The sequence below is a fragment of the Strigops habroptila genome, chromosome 6, assembly GCF_004027225.2.
Source record: "Strigops habroptila isolate Jane chromosome 6, bStrHab1.2.pri, whole genome shotgun sequence".
Classification (NCBI taxonomy): domain Eukaryota; kingdom Metazoa; phylum Chordata; class Aves; order Psittaciformes; family Psittacidae; genus Strigops; species Strigops habroptila.
The window spans coordinates 37,192,432-37,217,293 of record NC_044282.2 but is presented as its reverse complement, the minus strand read 5'-3'; the positions used below and the strand labels follow the sequence as shown (position 1 = coordinate 37,217,293).

Genomic DNA, 24,862 nt, shown 5'->3' with positions numbered 1-24,862 from the left:
TGATTATGGTGCTTATTCATACGCATGTACATTCATTTAAAAAGAACTGATATTAAGAAAAAGCATAGCTTCCCAGCCATTACTCAGCAGATAAAATCCAAGCATCTGCATATAAAGCATCTTTGAATTGCTGCCTTTGCATTACCCTCAGGTGCGAATGTGTACAGCGAGCACAGGATATCACAATTTTGCAGTCTATGCACACGGATTACTAAATTACAAGTAAGAAGAATACATTGCTTTTATGTCTACAGAAATAAGAACAATAAAAGTAAAATACTGAGACATTTAATCTCTTTCTGCATAGGAAAGTACATTTCTTTTTACAGTGGTACAATCTGTTAGTAGTTTAAAATTCATCAATACTTAGAAAACATACTTAAACCCTTCCATGTATCAGAAGTAAAAATGAAGACATTTTATTTTAATGGATTTTAATTTGATATGTAATTGTAACTCATTTGCCCACTAGAGCATGAAAACAATTCTAAATAAAAAAGTTACCTGAAGTAAGAAAAAATTGGGATATTTAACTTTATGATGTGAGTAGCGCACTAAAATGAATGGAATACCAGTGTGAGAAAAATTACTTATGTATACATAGTTACTGGACTGCAGATTTAACCCTTGTATGCTTTACTGCCACTTTCGTACAAGAAATGATGTCTGCAAACTGATTTGCAGTATTAAATTAAGTATCAGGTCACATGAAATACTGCACTGTGATCATTTGCAAAGCGGGAAATCCCTTTCCATTTTTAATATGAGAATCTGATTCTTGTCTCACCTAAATCTACCCATTTTGCATTAATGTTAACTGCACCAACCTCAGTATAACTTCTCACGTACACTACCTTCATGTCAGACAAGGCCTTCAGGTAAAGACTGAACATATACTCTGCATTTTGAAATTATGAATCTGCCTAAGTTTATCTATACATTTCAACTTTCTAACAAGTAATATCTAATTCCAGTTTTAGTGCTTTATACTAATCAGTGGTTTGCACTAATTAGTTTTACAGTAATTCATGATTACTTTAAAAACCACCATTTATGGTTTTCCATAAGGCCACCAGAGATTTTTTTTCATGACTTGAATGGGTTTTAAAGCAGGCTCCAAAATGACTACTAATATCTTTATTCCATTATGAATTATAGTAAAGACTGGAAATTCCCGTTTTCATGGGCTGAGCTGCTTCTAACAGTCGCAGCCCAGTGTGGCAATCAAAAACAGCTCTCTCTAAAGCTTCTTTGTAGGTTATCTTCTTCTTTGTTTTGGGGCATGTTAAAACTTTAACATGCAATTTTTCATCTTTCATCTTTGTAGCTGTGACAGCATCAATAATACCATTCTTGATTGCATTTTCCATTGTCAATCTGGAATGAGACTTTGGATCTATCAACCCACCAGTCAAATACTGATACTCCAGGCAGCGCATGCCCATTTCTTTGTCTACAGCATTTAAGTTCATAGCTTCAACAGCTGACGTTACTGTGTTCTTTACAGGGTGAATGATCCCAGTGAAGATCAGTTCACACTGCTGCATGTGCTTGACACATCCATCATCGATTAACTCCCTTTGCAAAGCTTCTGAAACACTGTACTTTTTCCCAGTAAACGGATCAATTATGCCTCCTGTACCAACCTGAGCTTCAAGGCATCGGAGGGCAGTAACCCTATCTACCAAGTTTTTCCGTGAGGCTTTTAAGACTGGAATTCTTTCATTGGTTTCAGAAAGCCAGAACCCTGCAACAGGACTGTTTAAATCTTTATTTGGCTGTGAACTGCTAGCTAAAATATCACCGAACTCATTAGCTGTGATTAAACCCTCCTTATATTTATTGACTAATGCTCTGCCAATTCTACCCTGATTTAAGGTCTCCTCGATATTAAACTGTACACCAGTTTTAAGATCTGTAAGCAAAAGAAAAGAATTCCCATCAGAGTCAAAACACGTTGACTCCCTCCAATCAAATTCCTGTTTTGAAAGCTCAAGATATGTAGCTTTATCAACACAATTTTTTTGATAGGCCTCATATGAAGTCATTTCAGCTCCTGTTTCGACATCTACCACAGAAATTTTATGACTTTTCTCTGCTGATGGGCTGCTTATTTTCCTTTCACCAACTGGAAGCAGAAAGCATTTACCGCTTACACTAAATAAACACATTTTCAGCAGATCACAGTAGTACATTGCTTTCCTGTTGTTTGGATTGTGAAAACATTTTGCATTACTAGAAGGTTCATGCAGAAATTTTAAAGTTGTATTATTAAGCAAACCGAGCTGCACCGCGGTTTCTGGAGGCACACGGACACTTCTTACAGGATCAATGACTCCCCCGCTTGCAATCTGAGCCTCGAGGATATTTTTACCTTTTTGTCTTTCTAAGAGTCGAGCTTCCATAGCCTGATACACAGACATCACTTTCCCAGAACAGCAATAGCCCAAAACAGCTTTCTCTGCCTCATGCAGTCTACTCTTGAATTCAGTATCTGCAAGCCCTCTAATAACCGAATCATCAACAGAGAATTTCTGACCTGTTGTGGGATCAATGATAAAACCAGTAGCTGCTTGGGCCTCTAATAACGCTAATGCCAGTGCTTTTCCTATGATTCTTCTTTTTGCTGCTGCAGCAAAAGAGAGTATCTCTTTGCTGGATTCAAGGTACAGCCCAGCTATAGCTGTGGGTTTAGTTAAAAATTTTTCAAGACTTTTCTGAACCTCATCAATAGTTTTCTGCCCTGAGAGAAGCTGCTCAACTGTGAGCCTGTCTAGAAGTTTAACTTCGATCAACTGTCTGGCAGTTACATCATGTCGGAGACCTTGAAATTTAATATTATCATATTCCTCCGTGAAATACTCCAACTGAGTAGCATCGTCAACAGTTTTCAAACTCTCTCTCCCTAAGAAAGAGCTCAACTTTGCAAAGTCTTCTTTCCTAAACCTTTCGGATGTTTTGTATCCCTCAAGCATTCTCTCTTCATTACCAAAAGTCTTGTCATTTTCTTGGTTTAATGTTGTGACTTCAACATGCATGTCATATTGCTTGTTCTTCACTATCTGTAAATAGGAATTTTTTGACACAGTGAGAAATACATCTGCAGAACTATGCTGTACATAATATACTCCTAAATCCACCACCAGAGAAACAAAAGGGAGAATCTGAACGTAAATCAGAAAGGAGAATTGCTACGAGCATTGGAGAGCAGAGAAATATAGATAGCTACAGTATTAAAGTGCATTTGCCATTTCAAATACTTATTCAATAACAGGAACATGACTAGACTAAGCAACAACTGTTGTTTGTTACTATATGAACTTAGCACTGTTAATCAAAGCTTATTTTGACCAAAAATGATACAATGGTATATGTGAATTCCTATTTCCAACATAAACTTTTAAAATGATGTTTTTCTTAGATATTAACAAACCTGTTACAAATGTCTAATAAAAAGTTTTTTGTGTCATGTAAGAATGAAGGGGTTCCCTTCACCAAGGCAAGAAACATTAGAGAGAATACAGAATAGTGATAAAGTATAACTAAAACCAACCAAATAGCCTAGTAAAAACCAGCACTAGAAAGGCAAACCCTCACAAAAGGTAGTGTGTACCTCCAAGGGATGCAGTTTTACCACTCCCAATTCATGTTTCATGTCTTCTCCATGTCTAATAGTTTGTCTGGAACTGTGTAGGTTCCTGTTTCTCAATGTATCCCATTCAGATGTTCCAGATATTTGGCTTCCTTTATCGAAAGTTATCTCAAAGTGTGTACTCGTTTGAGAAATCAACTCCGTAAAAGATTGTGGGCTTGAATTTTCTTCTCCCGATTGGTTTATTCTTGACATCTGGAACTCCACCTCTCTCGGCATCCTATCATCAGCACTCATGTACAATGTATTTCCTTCTATCTGATCAGATTTAAAACCTGGTCTCTCCTGCTTCTGCCTTAACAAAGGTGAGCTAGGTTTTGCATGTGGAGGAAGCTGCTCAAACTCTCGAGCTGTGGTGTCACTCAGGTAATTGAAATCATTCCCTCTTCTCTCACAGCTCAGTTTGAATCCACAATCTTGAAGTTTATTATTTTGGTGAACTTCATTCTGAAACAAAAGAAACCTATGTTCACTCTCTCTGAGCTGCAGATCCATTTTCTGTTTCAAGCTCTCAACCATGCGCTTCTGTGCTTCCAATTCTTCTTCAAGTCTCCTGCACTTCTGCTGATAGTCCATTTCAGCCTGCTTCCCTTGCTGTAGTTGTTCATGACATTTTTTAAGCCTTTCTTGCAGATCTTCCATCTGTACCTTGTACAGCATGATGTTTTCCTCAGCCATATGCTTTTCCTGCTGAAGAGCAACACATTCTAGTTTTATGTCAGAAATATCCTTTTCTGTGATGCTATGGGATTCCAGTAATTTTTCAACTTTTTTCCTAAATTCCTCTGCAGAGTGTTTAAATTTAATGGATTCTTCCTGAAACAGAATCATCATCTTGCGTGCCATTTGTTCATCCAGAGTCTTTTGATGGAGTTCATCCTGTAATTTTTTTAATTTACTACTTAGCTCTTGTATATGAGCTTGTTGTAGTTGTATCTTCTGCTCACTCAATCTCTTTTCCATAGTTAGAGCATTTATTTGGGCATTTAGATTTTTAACCTCCCGGTCAGTGGTTAGGGTGGAAGCATTTTGTTTATCGCATTTTTGTTTATATTCATTAGCTACATCTTTTGCTTTTGCTAGATCGACTTCTAGGCTTTTGATTTTACATATGAATTCTTGCTCCATTATTGTTTGTTTGTGCAATTGTTCATTTGTTGTATGCAGTTGTTCTTTGAAACCATCTGCTAGGGATTTTAATGCATCATTTTTTCTCTGAATACTTTGTTTTTCCAAAGTCATCTTCTCCGATTCAGACTGAATTTGCTTCATCAGTAGTTTTGTGTCAGTGTTCCATTTATTAAGGTCTTCTATCTTTCGTTTCAATGTTTCTGACACCTGATTACTTTTGGCTAATTCATTCTTCAGCATCTGAATTTCCTGCTGGTTTTCTTTCTCTACTTTTGTTTTTTGAAGCAACTGTTCTTGAATTTTCTCATATTGGTCTTGAAGATTATTTGCTTCTCCTTTGCATGACTGTGTTTTGTGTTCAGCTGCCAGCTTCTCTTTTTGAAGAGAACAGATTTGTGAATTTAAATGTTTGATAGTGATTTCACTTTTTGTCTTTGACCTAGTTAGTTCCTCTACTTCTCTTTTTAATTGTGCCTTTTCTTGCTGAAGGGATTTCAGCTCCTCCTGATAGTTCATCTTAATTTTCTTAAGATCTATAGCTTCTTGCATCACCTCTTCAGCTTTATCTGTGGTTCTATGTAGTTGCTTGTCCAGTTCTTTCAGCCGTTGCAAATATCCCTGCTCTACTTGGTCTTTTTCCTCCAACTTGATTTTTAGGCATTTAAGTTCACTATTGACTTTGTCTAGTTTTTCTTTTAATAAACGAGACTTTTCTTCTGTTGACGATTTCTGAAGCTCAATTTCATTCAGTTCATATTTCAGGTCTTTAATAGTTTTATCAGCTTTCCTGTTAGCAAGGATTAGCTCATCTACCTTTTGTTTAAACTCTTCTACCTTTCTGGCTTCTTGCTTCTTCTGGAAACTTGTAATTTCAGAATCAGTCCTACACTGGCTGCCTTGCCCAGCTGTCAAAGTTGGCAGGGAAGTTTCTCTAGTTACAGAGTACCTGCCTTCAACGACTTTCCCTCTGGCTTCAGTCTTCTCTCTCTCTTGCATCTTTATTTCCAATAGGCTCCCTTTAAATTCAAGGTCTTGTTCCATTTGCTTTATCAGTTTCATAAATTTCTCCTCTCCTTCTGTTTTTTTCTTCAGCTCTTCCATTAATTTTCTTTTTTGTTGCTCTAAATCATGAAGATTAGTATCTTTTCTTCTTAGATGCTCTTCAAGGTTTCTTCTGGTAAAGGCGCTTTCTTCTATTTGATTTCGAAAAGCACGAAGGTTTTCTTCCAGTATACTTCTTTGAGTCTCTGCCTGCAAAATGAGCTGCCTTACATGCTCCAACTCCTCCTCTGCATCTGCTTTCTCTTTCTCAATGTTCTCTAGATCCCTACGACACTGTTTTGCCTCTTGCTCAGCCCTGGTCTTCTGAAGACGGATCTCTTCCATGTCCTTTTGCTGCTTCTTCCGCTCTTTTTCTGCAGCTTCCTTAAGTCTAGGAAGCTCCTGTTCCACTTGGAATTTTTGTTTCTTCACATCCTCCAACATCTGCTCAAGGTTTTTTACCTTTCCCATGAGTTTTCTGTTCTCATCAATTGTGCTATTTTGCTGTGCCTTTAGATCTGAATATGCCTCACGCACTGATGCTTCCTTATTCTTCAAAATCTGTAGAAGAATGAGATATGTTGATATGTACTTTTTGTAATACAGCATCTGAAATGTTAGGCTCTTTGAAAAGCAGAATGGAAAATACTTACTCATATATATACGGTACGTCCAGAAAGTAGGATGAGCAGTTCCCACCACCATCAGGCTTCAGGAAGCTACCATTAGCCAAATATGAAAGCCTTCATAAAGATCCACAAAGTGAGGAAGTCCTGAAGCCTTTCACTGCAGTCAGGTGCCTCCTAGCGGTAAGCAGCGTCAGACAACAGCTTGCATATGCTTTATCTCCAAACAAATAGGTAGAGCAAACACTGAGCCAAACACTATGCACAAGAATTCCCAAGGCAAAAGTGGCCTACCATTTCTGCATCAGTTCAGTAAGAATTAAGAGAAGGATTTTATGCTTGCAAGCAAAAATCACACAAGAGAAGTTTGGAAATCCCATCCAAGAAGCAAAGCAATACAGAGAGCTACAGCCAAGATGCACCAGCTCCAGAGAGCGAAGTATCTAAACTGCAGCACACCTATGCTTTGTAGTGTGTTCCACAGTCCCAGTGCCTCCACTGGCTCAGCCGGGGCACTGGTAAGAGCACAGCTACTCTGCAGTGTAGACACAGTTAGAAGTATAAACATGGTAATTTGGAAAATCCTAGTGAAAACCAGTCAGCCAGTAGTCTCCATATGCTGGCAGATCAAGGGAAACTCATACAAGATGTGTATTCACCAGAAATAATATGGTTGAAACTATACATACCTCGTCTTCATTAGCACTGTTACGGTGTTAGTTACCAAATGTGAGCTAACATGAACTAAGAACACACCTATATTCCTATGATCATACAAACATGGCATGAAGGGTAATTATAGCAACATTTTCAAATCAACAACATGTTGGGTTAGTTCAAATTTGCCACATTTACTTATTTTTCATATGATACACAAAACATTTCCTAAAAGGCTAATGCAAAGGCAGCTTCTTCAGTTCCTCTCCGTATTTCCCCATGTCACAATTTTGAACAGACCTCAACAGATACAAAACATTTAAATTGGTTTCTTATCAGATCTTCTTTATGCTCCCATATATACAAAATCTAATGTGCTTGAAAATCGAGAACTAAAATAAAAATACAGTCACAAACTATATCTTGTTAGCTTTCATTATTTCTAATGAACATGGCTGAGCATCAGCTGGGTGGAGAAAAGATGGTAATTAAACAGTAATACAAAATAAACATAAAAATAAATTTATAAGAACTTAAAAAATTTAGGGATCACAAAATGCACAGTAATTAACAGATCATTAGCATATTTTTAGTTTAAATTCTGTTCAATCAATTTTAAATCACTTGACCTTGACATATTATGAGATTCAGATGTTGATTTGTGTTGGTTTAGAATCATTGTTAAATTAACTGTTTCATTTTCATTGCATAAAAACTCTGGTACCTTAATATTAGTTGTGCTCCTTTTCTCTTCATTGTCATTGTCTCTTTTTTTTTGCTTTTCTTTTTTTTCAAGTGAGGCTTTTTTCTCTGCTTTTTCACAGGATGTTTTCTGGAGTTCAGTGTTTTTCCCAGGTCCCTTTGTGCTATGGCCCTTATCTCTATTGTCCCTTTCTGCAACTAGCAATAAATCTTTATATTTCTGGCCCTGTTCTAAGCTGTGTTCTACACTCAGCTTATTCCCACTTATACTCATGTTGTCCAAACCATAAATGTTAGTCTGTGATATCTTCTTCTCACTTCCTTTCTCATTGTGACTCAAAAACTTTTTTGCTAATCCATGTTCTGATAATGGAAAATAATCCTCTCCTTCAGAAATTATTTCTGAGGGGGCTGTATTTGCATTTAAATCACCAGCACTTCCTAACAATTCTGTCCCTAAACTTGGATCATTCTGCACTGGTGACACTTCAAAATCTAACTGATACGATTCAGAGACTTGTGTTGCATACCTATTCTCCAAAATTTTTCCTGAAGAGACAGGCAAAATTTCTTGCATTGTACTCTTGGCTTCATTTGGATTTAAATTTGATTTTTGTAGGATTTTGTTTTCTGCTATGAAGTAACTTTTATCCAGAGATGCTCTGTGCAGTTTGTTTGTATACCTTTCAACACCACCAGAAAAGCCTGGATTGCTCACAGATTGCAAATCTAACTTTGTTTTTTCACTTCCCTTGTGCGCTGCCACCTCTCTGAAAGAAGATGCAACTTTCTCCAAAGGTATTGCATCCCTTTCACCACACATTTGAAACTCTCTGTCTTCAGAGTCTAAAGTATTATGGCTATTACTTTCTGCAAAGCAATGTTCTTTATGCTGACGTTCAAAATGAACTCTTGGTGAAAAATCCTGCTGCTTGTCCAGGGCACGCTTTCCAGTTTTTGGAGTAACTTCACTTATCTTCACTGTTAGCTCAAAATTACTTTCCGATTGCATCTCACATTCTTCCTTTGTCAAAACGTCACTCCCTGACTTTCCTGAAAAATCTTTTCCTGTGGTTTTGTGTATCATTACCACTTCAGGCAACTTTGATACTCCCCCTGTTTTGTGTCTCTCTCCATTAAGAATTTGCTCATTTAACATTTCACAAGGACTGCTACTCACACTCACACAAATCTCAGTTGAAACAAAACAACCTTTTCTATAATTTTCTTCTTTAATTTGATTACCAAAACCCAGTAAATTCTCTTGCTCTGTATGTAGCTTTTTTTCACTATTGCCACTAATGCTACTTTCTTGACCACTGAAAGTTAAAATTTGCTTCAATGTTCTACCAGGTTTGATTTCATCATATCTGCTTACATCTAACTTTCTTCTGTCCATTTCCAACTTATTTTCTGTGTGTTCAGGAATACTGGAAGAATTATCTTTTTGCAAATATTCCACATCCATCATGCTTTCATTAGATGCATTTTCCTCTCCAAATTCAACAGCTTCATTACATTCCAAACGTTGAAAGATTTCAGCTGACTTCACAGGTTGCTGGAGTTCACTCCTCTGGTAAGCCCCAAGCATGACAGCACATGGAATAAACTGAGAGATCATGGAAAGCATCTTATTTTTTCCTTATTCCATGCATTCTTAATGCTATTTCTGAGAGTTAGGAAGAAAGATTGGCATGGAAGAAAAATCTTGGAACAATCACAGACTTCAGAGGTCATCCCAGAAGAAAATAAAAATATCATTCCTCCTTTGAAAAGGACTATTCATTTTTTGATTTGTTTAAAGAATGACTATATAATCTCTTTTGGAGAGAAACATTTCAAGAGAAAGTGAAGATTTTGAAAGTATTTTCTTCTCAATTATTTGGAAGGTTGACTCTGCAGCAGGCGTGTATTTTGAGTAATTTTTCTGCTTGATTTCAGTAACCTACTCTTGTTACTAAGATTCAACCCTAAGCATAAATAAAACACTGTCTGAGCCCAAGGAATCGATGCAGTAGAAAGGTAGAAGGAAGAAAATATCTAAACATGTCAAAGAAACTTCAGAAATTAATTGAGAGGGCATCACACCTCCCTGTTTAAAGATCTTCCTTATATGTTGTTAAGTGGAGCAGAATGCACACTATGGAGTATTAAGGCCTGGATAGAAGATCAACAGCGCATGCACACTAAGGTTGCCCTCATCTTAATGTCAGCATTTATCCAAAAGATCAAGCCCTAAAATATGAACATGTTAAAATGTACTATATGCAACTACATCTCCATCAGAATTTAGTGACTCATATGATCCTTCTAGCTGGAAGAACTGGTAAAATGCATGCATGGTATAGGATTTTGCTTATCTGAATGTTAATGGCATAATTTAACACTCCTATCCACCTGTACAAGGAATTTTAGTCTTTCATATCTGGTGCTAACTTTGTGAGTAATTCCAACAGGTATATTGCTCTTCATACACCTAGCTGTTATTTTTGCTTGGTTGGCTGCCAGGGGATGACCTACCTCTTCCTCTTCCAGTCTTTTCAAAGAGTCACCTGCAAACTTAATGTATTGTGTCATCAAGGTCACTAAGGCAGTATAACGAGTCCTTAAATCCATGAACTGCAGAGAAACAAAGAGGTGGGGAGAGATAGAGGGAAACACATTATCCTTCAAAGAAGTGATAAACACTACTCTAGACTCCATCCCGATTTTGATTCCAAAATCCTAACTGTGGAATCCAAAGTCCTACTCTTGATTCCAAAGTTGAATGCCATCAACAGAGTGCACTTGCATAAATAAATCCTAAGAATCTATGAGGATAGCCATAAGGAGAAAAAACAGAAAACAATGTTTTGACTTCACAGTCACTTGATTCTTCTCTCCCTGTAAGAACAGGTTATAAGGGGGGCAAATAGTGCTGGTCACTGTTCCTCTCTCTAACAGTTAGCAGGGAGACATATTTATCAAGATCCAACCCAGATATAGTTCTAAACACTTTTACTAAGGTACATCTCTCATATAGCTTTTTTATAATTCAACAGCAATACACTGTCTCATTATCCAGATACTGCATAATGACCAACACTTATCACATCACATACCTATAGAGAAAAAAATAATCTGCTTGGGCTATGCTATTTAATCACTAATAAATCCTAAATCTCATTCTTGTGTTTATTCTGTTTAAAGCAAAGACTCAAATCCCCCATGTTTTCCTGTCATAAGATACCCATTTACCTCTTGAATAATGAAATCTGATGAGCTTTGCATTCTTCTGCGTTTTACTGGAGATTTTTGTTGGGAGTCAACCATAGCTCTGTAGGTCATAGTCTGCAACTCATAGTCCTGCAAAAAGAGAAAATATGCAAAATGATTGGCATTCCACATGATACTGACACTTTAAAAAAAGGATTCTAAGTATGACATTATTTATTACCTTCACAGCAGCTGAGTATTGTTCTGAATACTTCTGGCATTCATCTACCTTGCTTTGTTTCATTTCAATCTCAGAAACCAGCATCTGTAAAAAATTAATCTACATCTTTATCTTAAAGAGTTATTACTATTATTATTAGCATTTCTACTTTATCTGACATCATAAAATTTACATAATATGCTCATTTCCATGTGTGTACATATGGTGAAACCTACGTCCTGGGCTTTGTCAGGCTTACATTACAGAAGCAGTGAAAAAAAACTGCCAGGTTTAATAGCCGGTGAGTGAATTTAAAATTAAATCAGGAGTATAACACATAATGCATATAATTTGTTATTCTGTCTCTTATTTAAGCTGCATTTCCTTCTTGCAGCAGACAGTCACTGAGTTTAGCTCTGCTTCCAGGAAAATATTTCTATATCCATAAATACCAAGAGCAGTATTGAATAAAAAATGATGTCATAAGTAGAGTCCAGAATTTTAGTTACTCTGCAAGGTTTTACTCTTCTCACAGATTTGAGGACCAAAACAATCTCATCTATAAAAAGGCAATAGTTAGTGAATGATATATACATGATGCTAGCTGCATTATAAATATAAAACCATAAAAGCTGGCAATGACTTAGAATTTTTACAATTTAAGGGCTGAGGGATATAAGAACCCCATATCAAGAAATGTGACTGACAGCACTGTATTAAACTGATGTTTTAATTATCTGGTCATTCTTCGTTACTTTCCTACAATGAAATCTTTTTCATACCTTATGCTGGTTCAACTGTTTAGCCAATGCTTTGCTATTTTCAGGATGGATTTCTTGAATCTTTCGCTGAGTATCTTCCACTTGTTGAATCCAAGTGTCCAAAGAATTGTAAGTATCTTTGTAATACTTCAGAGATTTATTAATACCTTCTAAGTCACGCAACCTGATTTTATTTTAGAAGATAAGCCAAAGGGGAGAAGAGGAATATTAAAGACAAAAAGTACAACACTAAACCAAATAGAGCTTTAAAGGCTTTGGATGCTTTAGGTCTGCTATAGCTCACACTATAAGGATACTAAAATAACACTAACTGAACAGTAATTTAACTTCTCACACACCAAGATTCCCAGCAGAGATCCTACTACAGAGGAAACTCTGCATATATCCCTCATTAGTGAGCTGAACTGCTTGAAACTCCATGAGCACAGGAAACCCCAAGCAAGAGAGGAGGCTCTGCAAAAGCCATTAATTCTGTTATAAGAAGTGAGAGTATTTCAAATGTGACCTATGTGAACCAGAGAGGAGTGTGATGTGCTGGAGTTGAGTAGTTGTTCACCACACTCTGTGCCTCCCACAAAACCACAGGAGTTACACTAAAACTAAAGCCTTTCATTATTCTAAAGTGCAAAAGCAACTGATCCTGTAAGTCCATTTTTAAATCTGTTTTGGCCCGAGAGTGCTGTGTTTTTCTTGAAAGTTGTTTCCATGATGATGAGAACACTGACAGTTTTTCTTTCCTTACACCATTACTTCAAAGATCATATGAACATGACCACTTCAAAACACTGCAGGATAAGCATACTTATTAAACAATTTTTTATAGTTTGACTCGGAATGAATACTTTTAACCACTCTAGCCCTGTTCTAAAGATGCCACAAGGAGACTGAAAAAGAGCAGAGGAAACTGCAGTGCTCAGATTTCATACTTTAGCATGTTTTAAAGCTAATAACCATGGAAAAGAGAAAGGATCATGGTAACTGCAGCCAATATTTGTACATATGTTTTATATAATGATCATCAGTGTCAAACTGTTAGCAAGCAGCAGAGCGAACATTTGCAGAAAGCAGCTTGTTTACAGCTCCATGCTGCAACTATTGCAATCTGTCCTATTGACACTAGAAGCCACTATGTATTAACAGTAATTTTTCAGCATCTTCTATTCAGGATATAGTCCTCTGAGGAAAGCATGTGGTTCACATTTGCTCTCTGAGGAAATAAGGACACTTCAGTACCTCATAAAACTACTGGTTTATCATTTAAGTTATGTCATGCTATAAAACAATGAAAAATCTGAGGTGGGTTTAAAGCTACCCATTCTGCAGTCAGCTTAAATGAGTCAGCTTTTACCCACCTTCCTTTTAATTTCCAACAATATTAAACTGAGACAACTAAATTAGTTAATTACAAGTGAACAACTTCAGTATTGCACCTGAGTGGCTATTCACCCCTTAGAAAACAAAGACAAAAATGTGAAAGGTTGTTGTATGAACTTCTATATCAACAGCACTACCTTTAATGCTCTTGTTAGGGTTTTCTATGGCTGAATTTAGAGCAACATCTCAACTGGATATTGAGGCTGCATGGAAACAGTTTTACACCACAAGAAAATACTGGCACTTCACCAAAAGTTATTGTGACAAAATTATCACAGAAGTCAATGGAAACTAAGGACTTCCAGACTTAGCACTTACGCTATTAAAAGCAAGTTAACATGAATCCAATCATAACTGATGAGTAAGCTCATCAGTTTAGCCTATCAACTGGAGAAAACAGATGGTATTTCCACAGAACAGCAAGCCATTTCTGCAGGCTTTTTTTAGAAAGAAAAAAAAAAATACAATTTCTCTCTACTGTGTCTCATTAAGTTGTAAGAAAATAAAGTTTCTACATCTTGTTAATCTTTTGGTGCTCAAGAGTCACAGACATTTCCTATGGAAAAGTAAGACAACAGTGTCAACAGCACAGAAAAAGTAAGAATCCTTTATCTTAGTACATTTCACGAACAGTTCAGAAAACTCTTCTGACCTATTTCAACATTCGATTCTGATTATTCTTCCTCAGAACCAACAAAAATCAGCATAAAACATGAAGAGATTATAACAAAAAGTTATACAAACCTATTTTCAATTTGAGAATGAATGTTTTGCCACCTCTCGGCTAACTGATCAACTTTTTCTTTATGCCAGTCAAAGTCAAGATCACGTTCCTTGTGCATTTTAAACATCTGATCATTGATCATCTTTGCCTTCTGCAGTTCATCCTCTAAGGAATGGAACACTTGTCTTTTCTCATCTACTTCAGATCTCCATTGCTAGTGTGTGACAAATGATAAATTGTAAATAACTCCTAAATTATGACACTACTTTATAAATGAGTATTTTACATGAGTAAAATGTATAAATGAATAAATGAAAAAATATTTAAACAAGTATTTTACTTCTCGTTGCTCAAACACTGGTCTGAAGCAATTCATTAGCAAACATGAACTGACAAAATAATTCTAAGTAACAGCATCCCCCACAACACAGAGATCAAAACACAGACAGCAAATAAGCATGCTTATCTTATACACTACAGCTTTCAAAAAATCAGTAGCTAGATGCCAATCATTCTGCCTAACAAAAAAGCATTACTCATTATTTACAACATTAAAATGACGTATATGCTGAATTTCAATCTCACCCTTTCTGAAAGATGTCTGCCAAAGCTCCTAGGAAGCCCTGATTAGTATACCGTAGCAGCAGCAGGAATGTTATTGTGGCACATTTATATAACAATATATTTATGTTACCATAAGCATATGTTACCTTCTGAAGAGTCAAAAAATAAGTCTTATGGCAGCATTAAGTGCCACTCTTGGAAGATCAGATACTTCAAAGCATTTCCTAACAGCAAGAATGCACATGCAAACTACTCAATTCCTAATACTCCAAAGCTCTCATTTTTTTCTGAGATGTCAATCCTAATACATACTTTCCTCCAAATACATAAGCCAACTTTTGATATAATATACAGTACAGCTTAACTAAAACAGGTGTTATAAGACAGATCATTTTCCTATCTTTTTTAATTTGCTCATGAAAAAGTACCGGCCAACTCTTACCTTCAATGTACCCATCAGATTTTCAATATTGTTCTTGTCAGCTGTTACTGCCTCTTCTTCACACAGCTTAGTTTCATAGCGTTTTACTAACAATTCTGCTTCTTGGGTGTTCTTCAGCACCAATTTTATCGTTTTTAATCTGAAAAACAGTAATCTCCTGTTAACTGAACCATAAATAACAACATTCAATGCACCTGTTTTTCAGCCTTTCCATATCACTGGGTATCCCTTTATACAATGTTAAAATGTTAACTCCCTTTTCCTTGATCAGTATTCTCATACAAATATCTTTAATTTATTTTGAAGACAGAACTAAACTAGAACATATGTGGAGATGGCCTATTACGTACTTATCTATGTAAATGGAAGACATGGAATAAACTTGGTTCATGTTCTGAATAACAACACTGAGCTCAGAGCGCAGAGCAGGGACTGAAGGTGAACCAGCAGCTTGACTGAAAAACTCTTCACATTTATCTGTAATGACTCTCAAGTCATCCTTCAGTCGATCCAGTTCTTTCTTCAGTTCCTGTAAAATGAAAGGTGATTGACAGTGCTTTTATTCTACATCAACTTGATGTATAGTCTATATATCATAATCAGTAGAGGGCTGGTCTCCTTTGCTTGTCTTATGTGAACGCCATCAATTTTTTAAAAAATAAACATATGCATAAGAGAGAAACTAACGGTTGTCATTCATTGGTATCTCTTTTTTCACAAACACAAGCTTAATCTTTGACTCTTTTCAAGCCACAAACCTTCCTGGCTACACTCAAAAGATCTGGATACATCTCTTTTAAAAAAAACGCTCTTTTCCTAGGTAAAACAGCCTTTCTCAGGAGCTCACCTCTTGCTCTGAAATCCTAACCAAGTTTTCATGTACATCATCCCTTTCCACTGGGGTTCGGATCTGCTGTATTAACCGCTCCTCACAATTCTCCAGCCGTAGTCTGATATTTCTGACTTCAGAGATGTACAGATTGTAAACAGATTCTTCCTGCTCCTCTGATGAAAGAAACATGCACATGTTAGCAAACAAAGCCATCATGTCATTTTCACCATGTCTTCTAATGAAACGCTTTATAAAGTCACCATTCTACAGGTCTTTTCATAACTGGCTGAAACCCCATCAGTTCCAATTGGAATTCTGGCTGTAAGGCAAACTTTAAGGAACCCTTAAATATTAGCTATTATTAGATCACCTCCTCAGACATGAAAAATTAGCATACATCTTTGAACATCCATTCCAGGTACAGGCATCACCCCTATGCAGACAACTGCTGAACCCAGTGACTGATTCTTTCAGTCAGCTGGTATCAGATACAATACTACAGTAAACCTCCAGGACTTCTTTAAGTCCTCTTTCTCAGATGCACATCTTTCCTTAAGCGTAGTGAATTATGTTAATGCAGTAATCAGCTTTGCACTACTGTTATTTCTTTAAGTCATTAGCCACTTCACAGTAAATCAGAACACATATTTGAGGTTTTTTTGTTCTTACTGTATTTAAAAACAGATTTAAGAGAGCAGTAACTACAGGTATTCTGTGGAGCTCGGAAAATATTTAGGACACTTTTCTTGTCTTAACAGTGTGAAAAAAGTTCTAATTTGGTTTATGAACTCAACAAAGTAAGCAAGTTGCATTTCCAGCATTCAAAAACAAGGCAGGCATGACTAAACAGTGAGGTGTAATGCACAGCATAAATTCTTTGATATAAATTTTTTGTAGCACTCTATATATTACGTAACACATCAATATTTTTACACAGCTCAATATACAAAGTTAAAAAAATTTAAAGCTTCTGTACAATGTAATTGTGCACACTTAAAATGATGGCTCTCTAGCTGTTCAGAAGAATCAGGACAGTAACAATACAAATATGATAAAATTGGTAATTCACTAGAGTTTGTACTCAGAGAGAAGTTTAATCAAGAATTACAATCTCTTTTCTGATGACATCTTTCTACTGTTCTCAGCTACGTTTTACCTCTTTCTGCAGATTTCAAAAGCTCTTGATAGTATTGCTTGCAAACATTAACTTCCCTTTCCAGCTGTGCTGTATCGGAGCTTGTAAAGATCTTGGACTCCTGGCTATCTTCCACAAAATCATCAAAGCGGGACTGCAAATTGCTTAGAACCTGCTGATGTTCACCTGGCAGCATGGTCTTTATCTGCAACAAATTATAAACCCACGGCAGGATCAGCAATGACTCACACAGTTCCTTGTAACACTTTTTATCAAAAAGCAACATCGTCCAATTACTAAGATGGTAAAGTCAAAGAATCAAGGTTCTGATAGCTTACTTGTTCCTAAGTTGGAGTCCACTTGACAACAGATAGTTTATACCCACCATAAAATCCTTTTCCATCTTTAATGCCAGCAATGAACTGCGTTAAGCCAACCCTACATCAGGCACCATTTCTCCATCTACTGCCACATAGCAACAAAACAAGCAACCAGCAAAAGTCATACAAGTAGGGACACTTCAAGAATTATTTCGGATTCCTTCTTTCCAACAGCAACAGTGGGAAATTAGGAGTGAAAATGTCATTTTGGGTATTGCAAATACTATTTCAACAGTTTGTGGACAGATATACACCAATGTTGTATAATACACTATGATATTAAATAGCATTATGCTATACATCTAATATTGTGTAATTCAGTGATCTCACACACTGTTTGAGCCAGAAAGAACAGCATTTTGATCTGTATCACTACTTCATTTCTGATAAATCGATCCTAGCCAGTTATTTAACATTTGAGGTTACAGGTATGTGTAAGAATGAAAAAATGCATTATGAAGGAATGAGTGTTCAGTTGAAAGACTAAATGTCACTTCACAGCTGTTCAACCATTCGTAAGAAACTGCAGTGCAAGGAAATAATAAGGGGGGGTTTCATGAAGATTAATCTTAGCCTCATGAAGCTAATCTCCCCAGATATTTCCAACATAAATGCAGAAAGGTAGACTCTTGCAGAACAAAATTCATTGCTTTCGAGAGATCCTGTCCCTCTGCTGAAAATAGGTGACTAGAGAGATTAGCACAATAAAGCTGCAGGTAGCTGTCATGATGCCACCTCTCTTCTCCTTCCCCAAACATAGCTGTGTATGGCTGTTTAGATCAATGCAGAATGTTGCACAGTGGTAACCAGCACGGCCACCGCCAGCTATTCCCACACGGCAGATGAAGACGGCTGCAAATTGTTGATTATACGTTTCTGGGTACTGTAGCGAATGGCCACAAGGCCCTTTCTAGGCATAGCACATACCGAGGCAACATTGCCAGCTCGAACTGCTTTAATTTCATTTGTCAGGTAATGCCAGGACACCACACTCTTCATGTTTACATGTGACTCGTGCCAAAGGGCCAGAACATTCTGAAATTGCTGTTCAATCCTGAAACATAAAAAGACTCCAACTTTAGATCAGAGTAACAAATGAAACAGAGAAAAAAGAGTTGTTACTTTAACCCAAGCTTCATATAAATGTATTATTTTAAAATGTTTTGTTTTCTCCCTACCTGTTAGCTGTATCTATCGCTTCTTTGTTTGGTGGAGGAACTGTAAAGCATACAGATGGAACCATGGCCTCATTACCACTCGGGCTAATGACCTTCCATTTAGCACGATGGGAGTTGTTTGCTAATATACACTCATCATCTTTGTAAATAGTTATCTAGTATTAACAGAAAAGCAGAATCATTTAATTACAAAACACTTCTACAAAGCCCTTCTGTATATGGTGTCAACAAATAAGCAACAGAACAAGAAAACCAATGTTCAACACAAGTATTTGCTCTTGTTTAGTAGGGTGGAAGAAATTTAGAGCCCAGCATTCACCGGGAACATTCACCGGGTAATTAATGAAACTTTAGTTTAATTCTCACATCTCTAATTGATTTGAGGAAATTCAAGTTTCTAACCTCAATTTGTCTATAGTCACAGATGGCTTTAATTGGGATGGATGTTTTGAGTATACAGTCAGGGTTCCTTGGCTTCAGCTGAATTATTGCCTTTGCTCTTCCCACAAGGCCTGCTACTGTGCTTTTATACTGCAAGAGTTGTTCTTTTTCTTCCTAAAACAGTTAAGAGAAGAATACGTCAGAAGAGATGGCTAGAGTACAGTGCTGCTTCTTTGATCCTGTTAAGCTTTTCTTTTCATGACTTCTTTTACTGTGTTTCTTAAAAGTAATACATTTTACAAGAACAAGTATCCTTCTGAAGCCATTGGTTTCCCACAACATCTGGGACTGTAAAAATAGAGAAATAATTAAAGCTACATTTTGAAGTTATGCAAAAGTAATTTCATATGGAGAGATACAATTATTTAAGTGTAAGTTCTAAAAAATATATTTTTTCCCCTCCACTTTAAAAGAATAATTTTAACACACATCTTTTATATTCAACTATAATCTACAAATTTCTTGTTTAATTGTAACTCGCATTAATAGGATGCTTAAATTCTCACCATAGACTCCTGGACAAGGTCTTCCAGCCTATGAAGGCTGCTTGATCTATCACAACTGTATTTTCTGTATATGGTGTCTTTCAAATTCTTCAAATAGTCCATGGCTTCTTTGGCATCAGTGAAAAACTAGGATGAGATAAATATCTCGGTTATTTTTAAACAAGCTAAATAGTATACAAACAGCTACACTATGAAGCTTTTCTTTGTGATGTCTCTTTACAAATAATCTTTTCTAGTAGCTTGACATGACCGCTTCACCACACGACATTATTCATGATCTCATGTCTAAAAGTACTCTTCAAGAAGGCACACACTGTAACACCAGTTATTCTTGGTACTACCTACATGCAAAATTAATTCAGCAGTTATTGAACCTTAGTTAATTACTGTTCCTGCAATGGAAAATTTTTTCTGAAGTGATTCTTACTTCCCTTAGAATTACAATTGCTTTCATATGTAAAGAACAGACAAAGCCTACAAACTGCAGCAAACTAGCTGCAAAATTCAGCAAGCACCCTGGAGCAACCATTTCATGCAGGAGGGGAAATGAGCTGCCACGCTTGGCAATTCTGCATGGGCGTCTGCACCTCCATACTAGGGTCCTGGTTAAGCACAACTGGGAAGGGAAATGTCCCGTGATAATCCTCACCCCATCTGTCCCTGAAACCTCATTTCTTAAATCCAGAATTCCCATTTCTTCCCCTTACATTCCGTTTCTATCTGGGTAGTCCTAGAACAGCCACCTAAATATGTTCTCCCTCGGCCATCACCAACCCTCCCCTCTACATCATCTGCAGAAGCTATATTGATGGCAGTCGTACATGACAGGGAGAGAACATGTCTTTGTTCTCAGAGTCTCTACTTGCAGCTGTGGCACTCTGAAAAAACGCCAGGCCGTATTTTCATCTGCTGTGAACTGATATAACTGTAGTGAAGACAATACAGACCTGGCAACACTGCAGGAGCATGGCTTATTATCTAATGATTGAGTATGACAATTGTCAATTCTACAACAGCTGTGAGACAGCAACTAGCATGTTTGGTGGAACTTTCTGACTATGGAAAAAACTTAAAAACATTTCACATTCTCATTGATTTCCTTTCTTACCTCAAAATATGCAGCATTTTCTCTCAAATGTTGTTCAACACAGTGACAGAGCTGAAGAATCCAGCTCCATTGTGTCTGCATTGCAGCTCTATAGGCCTTTAAGGAAGAGAGATGTATTTTGTAAAAGGAAATTAAAATTAAAACACGCATACAATTACAGAATTTGGGAAACACAAAAGTAACATAGCAAACACAAGCATCTAAACCTGAGCTCCTCACCCGGGAAAAGCAAGCTGCAGCAAAGAAAATTCCAATTAGAAGTGAGAAAAAAACCCGTCCTACAGCATAGTCAAACATAACAAATCTTGCCCAGAGGGGCTGTGAAATCACCATCCTCAGGCATGTCCAGAATTCAGCCAGTAAAAGCCCTGACACTGCTTTAAGCAGGGGCTGGACTACATCTTCTGAGGTTGCCCCAGTCTAAGCTCATCTACAATTCTGTGCCTCTATTTACTCGATCGAAATAGCTGGATTCTTGCCTGGAGACAAATCAGATTATTATAGTAACACTGAATACACAATAAAAATAATTGATCAGGACTCGCTGCAATGTATAATTTTGTGTAGCAGTTGCACAGAAACTTAAACGTAACCCTACTCGAATGATGCCTCCTATACTGTCTGCAGGGTGCTGCCACTAGAGATGCACTGCACGAGTGCTCACCAGCAGAGGGTACTCTTGACTTTGAAATCAGCCAAGTAGCTCAATTTTTCAATTCCGTATGCTGCTCGGGGAATTCAATACTTTTTCCATTGGTTTCAGTGAATTTCAAAATGATGCCTTAGTGCCTAGATTCTTTTGCAGAAAAGGCATCAATTTCCTACAAATTTCTCTCTCTCCCCCCCCCTTCCTCCCCAAATGTCCCTATATAGCATTATTGCAGACATCATAACCTGCATAATCATTTTCACTGTGATGGTCTGGTTTCATAATATGTATACTTGATACATTCATATATATTAAGTATATTCCACTGATAAGAAGCCATTAGAACAGCATATACTTTTGAAGAACAGAACTCCCCGTATTACATAAAAAGTAATTTATTATTCCAAGTAAATGTCATGAGAAGGAAAGAAGGGAGGAGTTTTCTTCATGTTTCCAATTTACGCAGACATAAACTCACTGAGCTGGAGAACCATAAGAATCCATCCTCTCTGTTTTTTAATTCTTATATAATAAAACATATTATAAAATTTATAAAAAATAAATTATAAAAAATAAATTATAAAAAATAAATTATAAAAAATTATAAAAATAAATTATAAAAAATATTATATAATTCTTATATAATAAAAATTTTTATTGTTTCCATTTTTACCACCCACTGTCTGTATTTACTCTTTTCTTGAAGATCTACAGGGAAAAGCATTTTACATTCTCCTTTGGAAACTTGCTATGACCCTACAACAGCTACAATAAATTTTCTGTAAATGGTTTACCTATAATATAGAGCTTGATTCAATCCTGAAGTAAATCACATCACCTGGTCAGATTTTTAACATCCAAACACGTTTCGTTGTGAAACCAACCCTAAACAATAACTGGAACCCATACATAAGCAACTAAAAAGCTCTACTGAAACTCCTTTCAACACAACAGGAGAGAAACCACAAAAGGACTGTTCTGTGCTGCCAGCCTGACAATGCAATGCACGACCAGAAATACCTGCACAGACCAACTCTGGAAATTTCAATTTTAAATTCCAGGGGGTTTTACCTAAGTGACCCAAGATGTTTACTTTCTTTTGAAACAAAGACAGACACAACAGTGACATAGAAGATGTAATTAAAAAGGCCCCACTATTTAGAGTTTTGTTGTTCCATTTCTTGTGAGTTAGCACTTCCTTTCTTTTCCCCAAAAATCTGAAGTCTATTAAATCACAAAACCGTTTTCCTGTTTCTGTGTTGTTTTTGCTAACTTACCTCAATGGTTAGCCTGGCTGGATGATTCTCAAGAAGCAATTGCTCAGCTATTTCTTGAACTGATTTAATAACTTCTTCTTTTTGATCAAGTTCTCTCATTAACTCCTTTTTCCCAGACAAAAAAAAAAAAAAAAAAAAAAAAAAGTCAGAAATGTTTTAGGAATCTCTTGAATTCTGAAAGATTGTTTAAGTATTCTCTCTGCATTATGCTAGCAATACATACTGCATGGTATTCCTTTTTTCTTGTTATATTGGGGTTTCTTTCACTCCAGTCATATGCAACCTCTTCCTCTTCTTTTTCATTGAGCCATATCAGCTCTCTAGTAGCACGAGACACAAAATTGTGAAGAGTATCTAGATGCCTTTCCTGATTTCTTGATGTGTTCTTTATTAAAAGTAAAAAAGATTTACAAATATCAGAATTTAACGCTCATCCCGTATCAAAGATGATGTACATTGAAAAGCTGAGCATCAGAGAGGTATCACAAACTTACCAAGAGTTTTGAATACTGACTCTCCAGTTTGTGCAATTTTTCTGCATAACTGAGTTTAAGAGGGGCAGTCATTTGGATCTGTATTTGGTATATGAGGTTAAAAGACAACAAATTGGTTAGATATGTTAAATTATTAGATCTACTGATTTCATGATGTGTCATCTAGTGATCAGAAGTAAAACTCAGACAGACAGTTCTAAAATTCAACATTAGTTTATGGGTCACCTAGTAAGAAAGTAACCAAAGAAATAAAGCATATGGTGCTGTACCTCACTCATTTTAGCTTCTTTAAGGCTGGATTCAAATTCCTCAATAGCTTTGTGGACATTTTTGTGATTTTCTAAATGGCTTTCAACACTTGGTAAATCTGAACCCCATTCTGCTCGATCAAGTTGCACCTTACAAACAAGAAGGAAAAATTAGCCATGACCTACCAGGAATAAATGTAATCATTAGAAGCAGACTGTTTCTATAAGATTGCTACCTGCATTTCTTCCACCCAGCTCAATAGGTCCTGGACAAATTTCATGTTCACCTCTTCTTCTGGTAAATTCTGATCCACAAAAGCTGATTTCATAAGAGGTTTCCTGATTTGCATCAGTTTGAGTGTTTGCAGAGTCCCACTGTCTACTCCTGTCACATAGCTTTGAATTAACCGTGGTGGGACGCCTGCTGTGTAAGTGGGAGTGATGGTTGGTGTGAGTCTGGAAGTAAGACCTGATGAAAGGCCAGATGTCAAGCTGGAAGAAGCCAAAGTAGGTGTTAAACCTTGGGTCATTGCAGCATTTGATTCAGGGGTTAAATTTGTTGTAAATCCTGAGTTTAAGCTTTCAGTTATTCCTGATATCATCAGCTTTGTCTGCTCTGTTGTCAGTGCACGCCCCTTGTTGTATACGGAAGAACATTCGGCCCGTATGGCCATCAGTTCATCATGAAGCTTTGCAACTCTGTTAAAAAAAAAAAAATAAATAAACGAAGATCATTTTGATGAATACTTATAATTAAGGTTTATCACGTTGAACTGAATAGTAATATGAATTCATATGACCTGTTACACTTTAATCATACTTAAATATTTATAAATAAGCATTTCTATCAGAAAGTATAGGGTACATCAGCTTATACTTCTATAAATACAGGTAATAGAGGCAGAGATCAGGTGATGACTAGAAAATCAGCATGATATGGGCACTAGCATGCACCATACACAATTCCAGGGAACAATCAGCAAAGCAGAAATCTTACAAGATACTACATGTTGCAGCAGATCGAACGCTTGCAGTTAGTTCACTGCCAAGGAGTTGTTTTGTGCTTGATCCCACCCAGTCCAGGATGAATTCTGAAAAATTTTGGAGCCACTTCTTCATAAAATTGCATTATGCTGTTTAAATGCATCTTTCTGCCAAGACTGTACGCACTTTGCCACATATAAGCCAATGTTACCCCACTTATTACCTGTTAAGACACCTAGAGCTATCACCAGAAATCTTGCCTCCATTTTTAAAATCAAAGTTAGCAAATTCTAAAAGCATTTTAGGTGCAAAAATATAAGCTAACATCTTTATACTCAAGTATCTAGTAAACATTAAAGTCATGTTCTGATGAATGACTTCAATTTAACAAATGAGTACTAACAGCTCCTCTTGTCTTCAACATTTATGGGCAATGTACCCACCAGAATACCTGATAATCTTTATTTGGTGTCCAGTAACAGATTGTCAAGTTTATCCATAGACATAATGATTTGAAAAT

General features: G+C 36.6%; 3 protein-coding genes across 8 annotated transcripts in view; all 3 read right to left on the bottom strand.

Moving 5' to 3' along the window:
- DST (dystonin) overlaps positions 1-24,862 on the bottom strand; it is a 296,378-nt gene that overhangs the window by 119,390 nt on the left and 152,126 nt on the right. For all 6 annotated transcript variants that reach the window (XM_032920000.1, XM_032920005.1, XM_032920001.1 and 3 more), the window contains 19 exons: positions 23,595-24,057; positions 23,380-23,508; positions 23,111-23,188; positions 22,840-23,001; positions 22,617-22,721; positions 20,691-20,786; positions 19,583-19,708; positions 19,038-19,190; positions 18,636-18,790; positions 18,385-18,511; positions 17,099-17,282; positions 15,958-16,115; positions 15,461-15,639; positions 15,111-15,249; positions 14,125-14,318; positions 12,007-12,169; positions 11,246-11,329; positions 11,047-11,154; positions 10,330-10,428 (listed from right to left, as the gene is read on the bottom strand). In XM_032920000.1, the coding sequence (XP_032775891.1) occupies positions 10,330-10,428; positions 11,047-11,154; positions 11,246-11,329; positions 12,007-12,169; positions 14,125-14,318; positions 15,111-15,249; positions 15,461-15,639; positions 15,958-16,115; positions 17,099-17,282; positions 18,385-18,511; positions 18,636-18,790; positions 19,038-19,190; positions 19,583-19,708; positions 20,691-20,786; positions 22,617-22,721; positions 22,840-23,001; positions 23,111-23,188; positions 23,380-23,508; positions 23,595-24,057 (2,902 nt within the window). The remainder of the gene's footprint in view (positions 1-10,329; positions 10,429-11,046; positions 11,155-11,245; positions 11,330-12,006; positions 12,170-14,124; positions 14,319-15,110; positions 15,250-15,460; positions 15,640-15,957; positions 16,116-17,098; positions 17,283-18,384; positions 18,512-18,635; positions 18,791-19,037; positions 19,191-19,582; positions 19,709-20,690; positions 20,787-22,616; positions 22,722-22,839; positions 23,002-23,110; positions 23,189-23,379; positions 23,509-23,594; positions 24,058-24,862) is intronic.
- On the bottom strand, positions 548-4,961 carry LOC116915270 (plectin-like). The gene has a single exon (XM_032920007.1). It carries the CDS (start codon positions 3,036-3,038, stop codon positions 1,146-1,148), a length of 1,893 nt encoding a protein of 630 aa, XP_032775898.1. The 5' UTR covers positions 3,039-4,961; the 3' UTR covers positions 548-1,145.
- LOC115609338 (plectin-like) lies at positions 3,578-6,562 on the bottom strand. Its single transcript, XM_032920006.1, has 2 exons — positions 6,478-6,562; positions 3,578-6,385 (listed from the first exon to the last, which is right to left on the bottom strand). Exon 2 carries the CDS (start codon positions 6,293-6,295, stop codon positions 3,578-3,580), a length of 2,718 nt encoding a protein of 905 aa, XP_032775897.1. The 5' UTR covers positions 6,296-6,385; positions 6,478-6,562.